Here is a 10,687-nt window from a genome sequence, read left to right as displayed (position 1 = left end):
GATATATATTATTCATAAATATTTTAATTCTAATAGACCTTAAAATATTAAAATAAACATTATATATAAGAATTTCAATTCTAATAAGACTCAAAATATTAAGATAAGTATTATTTAAAAAATTCTAATTTTAAAATTAAAAAATTCAATGCTCTATTATAAATAGATGATCTTTATTATAAAAAAAATGTCTATGATACTAATTTTAATATAATATAAGAGATGATATTTTTAATTAATAAATTTATTATTATAATCAAGAGCAACATGATTAAAAGCATGAAAAACATATGAAAATAGTTTGAGGCTAAAATGAAATATGTTTTAAAAGATAGAATTTAATTTCACAATTTTTTTAATTTCAAAAAGAAAACTATATAATTGGAATGAAGTTGAAAGGGGCAACCCCGCCCAGCAGGGAATGTCATGACCAGACGACCACTATGCTCATGCCGCTGCGCAAGCAGGTTCGTCCACTCTCTAAGCCGCAGGAACGCAAGCGCTTCATGGAACACCCAACTGCGGCTGCTGGCGAAGCAAGGCCACTTCCAGCAAGCCCTCGACCTCTACCGCCGGATGCTCCGATCAGGCGACTGTCCCAACGCCTTCACCTTCCCTTTCGTCCTCAAGTCCTGCGCCGCCCTCTCGCTGCCGGCGGCCGCCGCCCAGCTCCACTCGCATGTTGCCAAGACAGGCTGCGGGTCCGAGCCATTTGTCCAGACCGCACTGATTTCTGTGTACTGCAAATGTGGGTTAATTGGCCATGGGCGCAAGGTGTTCGACGAAAGCCCTCAATCAAGAATGCTGACTGTGTGTTACAATGCTTTGATTTCTGGGTACACTTACAATTCTCAGCTTTTGCCTGCGGTTACTCTGTTTTGCCGAATGAGGGAGTTAGGGGTGCCGGTTAATGCCGTCACAATGTTGGGTTTGGTTCCGGGCTGTACTGTGCCATTGCGTCTGGGCTTTGGGATGTCTGTTCATGGCTTCTGCGTGAGGTGTGGGTTGATTATTGACTTCTCTGTTGGGAATACTTTGCTGACAATGTACGTCCGATGCGGGTCGATTGAACTTGCCAGGAATTTGTTTGATGGCATGCCTGACAAAGGGTTGATTACATGGAATGCTATGATTTCTGGGTACGCACAGAATGGTCATGCCACCCATGTTTTGGAGCTTTATCAAGAGATGGAAGAGCTAGGGATTTGCCCCGACCCGGTGACACTTGTTGGGGTTTTGTCATCTTGTGCTAATTTGGGTGCCCGAAAGGTTGGTCGGAAGGTTGAGCAGCTGATAGAATCTAGTGGGTTCGGGGTTAATCCTTTCTTGAAAAATGCCTTGATTAACATGCACGCTAGGTGTGGTAATTTGGCCAGAGCTCATGCTATTTTTGATGACATGCCGGAGAAAAAGTTGATATCGTGGACAGCAATCATAGGTGGGTATGGAATGCATGGACATGGAGAAACTGCAGTGCAGCTCTTTGATGAGATGATTAAGACAGGTATTCAACCTGATGGAGCGATATTTGTAAGCATTTTATCTGCTTGCAGCCATGCAGGATTGACTGATAAGGGCTTGGACTATTTTGCTATGATGGAGAGGAATTATGGGTTGCAGCCAGGTCCAGAGCATTACTCTTGTGTGGTGGATCTTTTGGGTCGGGCAGGTCGGCTTGCAGAAGCTCAGAGGCTCATTGAAGCAATGCCAATGGAGCCTGATAGTGTTGTATGGGGGAGCCTTTTGGGTGCTTGTAAGATCCACAGGAATGTTAAGATTGCCGAGATAGCTTTCGACTATGTTATCAAACTTGAGCCTACAAACACTGGATACTATGTTTTGATGTCAAACTTGTACAAAGAGACAGCGAACCTGGATGGAGTATTAGCGGTTCACATTATGATGAGAGACCGGAAGCTTAGGAAGGATCCCGGGTGTAGTTATGTTGAACACGAAGATGAGACTCACCTCTTTACAGTTGGAGATAGAAGTCACCCTCAAACAGGGGAGATTTACAGAATGTTGGATAGGTTGGAAGTTTTGGTAAAGGAAAAAAATTATCAAGAGCGAAGAAATGGAGAGCTTGCAAGTGGAATGGAGGTGCACAGTGAAAAACTGGCCATTGCATTTGGGCTTCTAAACACTAACCCAGGAATGGAGATTCTTGTGATAAAGAACCTGAGGATATGTGGAGATTGCCACTGGTTTATAAAGTCGGTTAGCAAGATTGCAGATCGGCCATTTGTTGTTAGAGATGCAACTCGTTTTCATCATTTCAAAGATGGAGTCTGTTCTTGCAATGACTACTGGTGATGCCCGAGGCTTTGAATTTGACAGTCAGGATTCCCTATAGAAACTGAATCTTAGAGTGGTCACTCATCATATGGTCCTTAAGTTTAAGGATGAGAGAGCTATAACGCCGTCTCAAATGACTCCCAATAGAGGTTTTTCCGAATATCCTAACAGAGGTAGTATGTTATGTTCCTGATTACTGAGAACTTACCCTTTTAACCTAGTAAAAAGATACTAAATTTTGAAGAGAGGGGGAAACTCGAGCACCTTTTTAACTTTGAATTCTGGGAACCTGGGATTGCCACAACTAGATGAAGTTGGATGCGGGAAAGATAATTGGTCAGCATCCATTCCTTAAGGGAAGAAGCTGTATAAAGGTAGTGGGCGGGGGATTTTTTATGGCTTTAGGTGATAAAACCTATGGGACAGCTGATTGAAGTTGCTTCTTGTACACACCTCTCAATGTAAAGAGTTTATTTTGCAAGAAACTATGTGACAAGCTTTTTAGGAAAGAATCCACTGTTGTACCTCATTATACTTGCATCACTTCCAAACAGAAGCCAAGATGAATGTTAATCAACAATGAATTAGGGTAATATGCTCAATATCATTAAAAACCTGGTATGATATTATGTAGCCAAAAAAAGGGGCAACGCTGTCCAGAAACATGCAAGTCTTGTACTTTAAGTGATGCCGACTATGTGAGGTCACCTCCACTAAATCATCTCATTTTAGTTATTGCTAAGATAAGCCACAAATCCCTATAACTGCATCCGTCCCAGAAACACACTGATCTTCAACAAATGGGACAGTCTTCCACACTGTCAACTTCATTGGCCTGCTTCCTTTGTCTACATGTAATGGAAGACAGTTTAGCTTCTTTATATTTTCACGCCATTTAGTTCACATAAAGACAAATTCTCACCTTCAGCAAGGTTACTATTGTCCTTGCAAATGGCGGCATAATGAGTACCAGCCAATTCAAGGAGGGCAAACTGCCAATTCCTTGCAGAGTTTGAGGGGCAGTCAGAAGGATCAACAACTATTTCACATGCCTGACAGGATAATTGAGAAATTAGTACTGGAAAAAAACTTCGTCGATGCCTCACAGATTGATAATAAAAACTGATTTCTGTTTCATTTTGGGTCAAGTAAAAATGTTAAATGTTGAGCACAGCAGACTGTGTTGTCTCATGCGTTGCATGTTTAGAGCAAAGCAAATAATTCCTTTTTCAAAACTAAGAGTCTGTTTGCTATTGCTGCGCTTTTAAAGCAAGGTAGCTTTTTTTAACAAAAAAGTTCTAGAATAGATTAAGCTGTTTTTAAAGCACTTTGTTTTTAACCACGCACTCATAAAAAATAGATTAAGCTGTTTTTAAACAAAAAAGGGACCCTTACTTTTTTATATAAAGCAAATCAACTCATACTTGGACTCACACTCGTTACTTAAAACATTAATAAACACATTACTACACTCCGTTATCAAACATTACTTTTTCATCACTACTTTCGCATAGCGCAAAAAAAAAAAAAAAAAACAGAACACAACACGGCACATCAATGGCAAACAGGCCCTAAAAACCTTCAGAAAGGAGCAGGAATATATGACACGGTGGAATATACCAAAACGCCAGAGATGCTCAAATGACCTGACCCTACATAAAACCTAACCATTGCCTCATATGAGATGAACAAAAGGTTAAATATTGCAGAAGACTAATGACCCATGGACAATTGTCAAAATGTCATAACACTCAATTGACCTGGCCCTACACAAAACCTAAGGTTAGTTCAGTAGAAATGAACAGAAGGTGAACAAGAAAACGAAAGGCTTATGGACAATCATCTCTAAAAATTCCATTCAGACTTATTACAGGATTCTTACTGTTCTTCAGCTTTCCTTTCTCCCCATCTTTATAATCCATTTTCTGCAATTCACAACTAGTACTGGAAATAGAACAAGAAAATAATATCTACATACTGCCGTCACATATCTGCAATTCACTAACTTGGGCAAAAACAAGTTCCCTCCGTGTTTCTCCCCCTACTTTCAAAAACACTAGATCGCAAAAGATATGTGATAAAACATAAATCACCAAGAGACTAGGATTAAAATTTCATACATACTGCCATCACATTTTCTACAATTTCAAATAAGTAACAAGGTGTTCTCGTAAAAGTAATATCTACTGGATTTTTTTGTTTTTTTTGTCAATTAATAATGGATTGAAGAATAATCCAAAGTAGTATTTTCTTAAAATAAGTAAAAACCCTGCAATTGATCAACCCACATCGTGATCAATTTGCTTCTGACACCCACTATTTTGCACCTCCATCTTCAAGGACTCCATGAATCTTTCTAAGAAAAGGAAGGAGAATAAAAAGGAAAATTGTAATTTTTTTGCTGGTTAACACTTTCCTGCCAAACCCACAAGGTTCTAAAAGAATATCAGATAACAGATACCATTCTTCCCCATATCCATTTCACATTTAGTACTTGCATTTTTCTCTCTTTTTCTGGTCTTTATCTAAGAGGTAGGATTTTTCATCCCTTAAATAAACAAACAGGGATCCCAATTCAGGAAGGCTAACAAAAATAAGAAAGAAAACATCAATCATCTGTAAGCACCCTCCCCCGACAATAGAAAGGTGAAATGTGATGTTAATGTCATCCTGTAACACAGTCATCTAAATAGCAGCTGAGCATGCACCTCTTGAGTACCCCCAAAAAACAAAAGAAATTAATCCTATTAAGTTAAATATCCCCTCAGAAAAAAAAAAAAAGTACTTATAATATCAAAGATGAAACATCTGTCGAGAGCTAAAGTTTTTGTCTTAAATCCCTTGAATAACAACAACAACAATCACAAGCCTTAATCCCATTAGGTTAGGTAGGCTACATGATTTACTACCCATGCCCAGATCCTCTAAAAAGGCTATCTCAACCCTTAATCTGGTTTTATTCACATGGTTAAAAGGAAGTTCTTTGATGGTCAAAGGAACATTAGGCAAGAAAATCGGGCAAGTTCATGACTTCTAAATTATATAAAAGTTCAAAATATTCATAACATCTTCATGACATTGTACCAGTCATTTAATTTGCTTTTTATTATTTATATGAATGATATTTGTACTAGTTGAGGAAAATAAGGAGAATGAGGGAGCTTGCATGGTAATTTTTCCACCTCAACTACATCCCAGCTAGTTTATTGTCCCAAATTTGATACATCAAACTGCTCAGGCCACTATTTAACTTATCTTTTCTCCTGCTGCAACTCATTTTAGAAAACATAAATTTTGTTAATAACAATTTTTACTCATCCAATTGATTGGGAGTTCAATTGTTCCTACAAATGGACTACGTGATGAAGTAGTCACATTACAGTGCTAGATTAGCAATAACCATAAGTTAACTAGTTCATTAGATCCCATCTGTTGAAGGTTTTATTTACATACCTCAGAGTCTGAATTCCAGGGGAGGTGAAAGCTTCCTCCAGTAGCAGTGCTATACCGGATGGTGAAGGTCTTGAAAGGTGCACCCGAGAAACCTGTTCCCAAGGCTTTGACATAAGCCTCCTAAAAGTTGAACAGGAACAAACTTAAGAGAAGCAAAAAATATTGAATTCAGTAGCTCAACCATACCAAAGCCATCTGTTTATCTTTCATATCAATAAATATACAATCTCCACTCCATTAAATCAAGTGGCCCAAAGCAAATTTATAGAAGCTTGTTTCATGGAACATACAGAAGATCATAAGAACCCACGTGCTTATTCATCCCATAACAAGTAAACAAAGAAGATATGCTACACTTGATTAAGGTCTCATTGGCCATAGAAAGGGCCATGGTAGTCATATGCTTTACTGTCTTTTGCAATAGCATCTGAAGGTAAATCATCATGATGAAATGGAAGAGCATACAATCAAGTAACATCCACAATAACTTTTAGACATTTTTTATTGGTGTGGTCTATAAGTTTTAGACATAATACTGATTAAAAATGTAAAATTATTTCAATATGACCATCTTCTCCAATAATGACCACATACCAACGAATTATGATGAAAATGATTGCATAAATCTGATGACTGTCCACAATCAAAACATGACATCTACACATAAGGACAGAAAGATGAAGGCAACTCATTGCAGGAAATACATCAATCTGGAAGACATGTTAAGTGTCGGATGCAGCCCAGAGGAAAATTAGAAAAAGGTTGGATGTGTAGGAGGAGGAGTCCACCTCCTTGGACAGAAACCTGAAGAATTCAGATAACTGATCCAAGAGAATAGAAGTTAATATCAAAAGATATCAGATTGAAATATTCTTCAAAGCTGCTCCAAAATACAGAGGGAAACCCCTATTCATAGACCCCTCCGGGTTCTAGGACATATTGGACTCTTAACAGACTAAAATACATGACATTTGACTGACTTTTGGACTGCTCTTAATTGCTCAGACCCTTAATTACGAAAATCAACTTTCCAAGACTCCTTAACTAACGTATTTTCCCCAGAACCCTCCATGGACTCAATTAAAGGCCAGGCTGGAAGACTAACTTGCTACAACATCTAGACTCCTTAATTAAAAAAAAAAATACTAATCATTATTCTCCATCAGTGTCCTAAAACCAACATACCATTCATCAATATATTTCTATTCTTAAAGTTTTTAAGGTTTTTAGCAGAATATATTGCAAAAACATTATTCTGATTAACTTTTGATTTTGATTCTTTTTAATTGAATGATGAAAACATAAATTACAACTATTGCTGACAATACTAATAACTTTTTAGGTGACTAATTTAGTTATCAAGAAAAAGCATAGCTAACCTTTAATGTCCATAATTTTATAAATTCATGGCGCTGAATTTCAGGGTCAGGAATGGAAGCTAAGAAATCCACTTCATGGTGTGAAAAGTACCGCCTAGCAAAAGATAATATATCATTCTTTGTTTTCCGTTGCTTTTCTTCCACGTCAATGCCAATCTATGATTAGAAAGGTAAATTACATCAGAAGTTACTTTAAAACAAAATTGGCAGGTAAATTGCATCAACTTAATGTATATGTAGTCCATAAGAAGTATGATAGCACTAACTGGTGAATCAAGGGTCACCCCACAGGCTATCAAAGAAGAAGAATGTGAAAGGTTGAAATGTAGCATAGGCTGGTCCCATCCGTCAACTAGTTGCCTCTCAACCTATCAATGTACTCCATATGAAAATATGAGTATATACAAGAAACATATTGTCTTCAAAAACATAAAAACATAGACAAAGTTTGTGAGAAGATAGATGGAAAGCTCCTTAGCCACTCAAAGTAAGAAAACAAACCTCAGGCTTCCCATGGATGTTCTTCCTAAATTTCAAGGATCTTGGACTAACTTGAGAATTTATCTGATCTAGCATGAAAAAGTTTTAATCAAGTTATTTGGCACCATTTGTCAATCTCTCTCTACAACATTGATAGATTAAAGTAACAAAATAGGGCAGAAAGAATAGAGCAGAATATTCTATTTATTAGTCAAAAATGTCACGTGTTAATGCATTAGACACCAAAGTAGAAACAAAAGAAATTTTGGTATTGAAATACAAGTACTGTGGGTTCCCCTCTTCTTTATTTTTATTATTTTTTTTCCTTCCCGTCATTTACATCCATCATATTTAGAGCCACTTACAACCAATATACAGTAAAGAGAATTGTCAATTTGCCACCAAATTTGGAAAGAATAACCTCTAAGATGTTAGCAGCAGTTAGCAATATAAGTTTTTGTGCCTAACATGACTTGTTAGTCCATTGGCTCTCGAAATTCTAATTTTCAAGAGGACGGATAGAGAGAAACGGTTTGGAATTATTTTTAGCTTAACAGTGCTTCAAAACAAAATTTGGCATCACAAGTCTGCATCTATGTAGCCAACTCCACCTAGTGGGATTAATGGTTGCTAATTGTCCATGAGTCTGCATCTAATTCAACTTCTAAACATTTTCGTGTATCTAATATTGATGTTTATATATATGAAAACCCATTAGATCTTTCCTATTTTTACTGACAGATGGACATGAAAAATTAGGGCCATGTTTTCTTTGTTGTTTTCATGTCGTTTTCAATTTTCAGTTTTCCAAAACAATAAAAACGTTTTTACTTTCATATTTTCAAAAACTTATTTTCGAAAACAAAGAAAAATTTTGTAAAGAAAACTCAAAATAACAAAAAATCGTTTTGACTATTTTCATCACAAACACGCTCAAAATTTCCAAAATGCACAGAACGCCACAGACAAAAAAAACACGTTTTCAGCAATCTCAAAACCGACACTCAAAACATAAAACTGAAAATGAATTCAAAACTTAAAACTGAAATACGAAGAGAACAGTCCCAGGTTTTTCATCCGTACTTATAGAATTTGTAGAGATTACAAAATGAAACATCAAAAAAGTAAAATAAAAAGTATTGAATTTAGGACAACCAAATTACATTGTCTGGATGGCTCAGAATATCTACTTGATAGAAAATTTTAATTTCTTACAGAAATAGAAAAGGAGATATCAAGTCCTACATCTTGCTATGGTAGTGCGAACCAAGGCACGAGCTAGCAGAGCCCTTTTCTTAAGCTCCTCTCCACACATGCGGAAAACATTTTCTTTCTCACATGATGATAGTAGTTCCACATATTGATTAAGAAGCGATTCATTCTTCACTTCATCTGGTACAATATACCAAAAATGCGTTTCCCTGGAAAATAAAAGAGACTTTCACATATTTGTTCTCTACTAACTTCTAGAGTCCAGAAGCTACATGAAAGTAGGTGGATATTTAAAACCCCAGAATAAGCAAGATGACCTCAAATTTAAAATCCATTATTATGAAAAGATGCTCCTCCTAGATTTTGATTCACACAAATATCTAGAAAAAAGACTAATACAATTTCTGCAAAAGAGTATTTGTAAGCATTGCACATGCAATATTCTGGTCAAAAGCAAAGGTCATTGACTATCTTAATCCATGACAAAACTGTTGTGTGGTGCAAGAATAATTTCCAGCTGACAGCAAGTCTAAAATGGCATTCAAAATCAAGAAATACAAGGTTACATACATTTGTTGTGGAAGTTGCACAGGAACCAGAGTTGATGCAGCATTGGAGAACCTCTGACTGAAGCATTGTAGTTTAAACATGGAACTTCCTCTGAGGAGCAAAAATGGCACGTGTGCCAGGGATTGTGCTAAATCATTCTTTCATGGTGTCGGGATCAGTTTGTGACAAGAACTACCATATCAATGATCTGTGATCCAAAAAGATCATTCCGTCACCATACAAAACACGATGTTCGATGTCTGTAGTTGTAAGGATGTAACTTCCAAGTTTCAGCCCATTGGCAAAGAATTGGAGAATGTCCTATTTATGCATCCACGCAGACACACAGGAGCACCTGAACAAATCTACATGCAAAAATTTCAACTGGAGCTGCTTATGGTACCTTGCAGTTTACTTGTGAACAAGTCTACTAGTAAAAATTTCCACTAGGGGATGAATGACAACAAAAATCTGTTTATAGCAACAAACCACAGCAGTTAAAATGTCTGTTCACAGCAACCCTAAAAAGCAAACAGAACAACAAATCCCAAAACAAAATACAGCAAAAATCTGTTAACAGCGACAAAATACAGCAAAAAAATGGGATACCTCTCAGATCCGAATTCCTGTGACGCCGGCGAGCAGCGGCAGTGGCAACAGCAAAGAAGACGGAGATGATGGGCCACTGTGACGCCGGAGATGTGAAGCCGAATCGGGAACGCTGTGACGCCGGAGATGACAGGGCGAACGGAGCGAGGAAGATGAAGCAGCGGCGACGGACAACGGGACAAGGAACGCGGGAAACAGCAGCAGCAACACCTTCTCGATATGTGTCAGCGACGACGGACGAGGGACGCCGGAAACGCGCGCAGCCACCGGAGATGATGGAAGCAAGAGATGACGGACAGGAGATGCTGCGAGGGAGGAGAAGGGAGATGAGAAACTGACTCAAGGAGTGATTTTGGGTTAGGGATTTAGGACATGATTTGGCAGTTTTGGATTTGTTGGAGGGTACTTTAGTATAATCCTTAAATTCATCAAATTCCATCGCTCAAAGCTATACCTTTAAAACTTGGCAGTTATTACCCGTTTAAACACTCCTATTAACTTTAAATGGGCGTTAAGTGTTAACCACCTTTAAAGATTAGCCAAACACCTTCTCAATGCCAGGTCAAACTCAAAACTTACGATTAATTATAATCATCATATTTGAGATTTAATATAATTATAAAAATATTCACTATATTTCAAAATAATAATATTTTTTGTTATTAAATAAAATAATTATTTTATTCTTTATTCTCTCTCTTCATAATTTA

General features: G+C 37.3%; 2 protein-coding genes across 9 annotated transcripts; one reads left to right on the top strand and one right to left on the bottom strand.

The window, feature by feature from the left end:
* Window positions 1-404: 404 nt before the first annotated feature.
* On the top strand, window positions 405-2,877 carry LOC127788631 (putative pentatricopeptide repeat-containing protein At3g11460, mitochondrial). The gene has a single exon (XM_052317129.1). The coding sequence runs from the start codon at window positions 427-429 to the stop codon at window positions 2,311-2,313; it is 1,887 nt and encodes a 628-aa protein (XP_052173089.1). The 5' UTR covers window positions 405-426; the 3' UTR covers window positions 2,314-2,877.
* A 22-nt stretch (window positions 2,878-2,899) lies between these two features.
* LOC127788632 (uncharacterized) lies at window positions 2,900-10,375 on the bottom strand. Of its 8 annotated transcripts, XM_052317134.1 has the most exons (10): window positions 9,978-10,374; window positions 9,772-9,839; window positions 9,390-9,576; window positions 8,853-9,028; window positions 7,629-7,696; window positions 7,394-7,495; window positions 7,128-7,283; window positions 5,749-5,868; window positions 3,218-3,347; window positions 2,900-3,143 (listed from the first exon to the last, which is right to left on the bottom strand). In XM_052317134.1, exons 3-10 carry the CDS (start codon window positions 9,467-9,469, stop codon window positions 3,034-3,036), a joined length of 942 nt encoding a protein of 313 aa, XP_052173094.1. In that variant the 5' UTR covers window positions 9,470-9,576; window positions 9,772-9,839; window positions 9,978-10,374; the 3' UTR covers window positions 2,900-3,033. The 8 variants fall into 8 exon arrangements, with proteins under 8 accessions (XP_052173094.1, XP_052173097.1, XP_052173091.1 ...); XM_052317137.1 differs by lacking the exon at window positions 8,853-9,028 and having other exon boundaries at window positions 7,629-7,691; window positions 9,978-10,375; XM_052317131.1 differs by lacking the exon at window positions 9,772-9,839 and having other exon boundaries at window positions 9,390-9,733.
* Between the last annotated feature and the right edge of the window lie 312 nt (window positions 10,376-10,687).

Source organism: Diospyros lotus, chromosome 13, assembly GCF_014633365.1.
Source record: "Diospyros lotus cultivar Yz01 chromosome 13, ASM1463336v1, whole genome shotgun sequence".
In the NCBI taxonomy this organism is placed as follows: Eukaryota; Viridiplantae; Streptophyta; class Magnoliopsida; order Ericales; family Ebenaceae; genus Diospyros; species Diospyros lotus.
The sequence above is the reverse complement of the archived record's forward strand: the minus strand, read 5'-3'. Positions and strand labels throughout refer to the sequence as shown.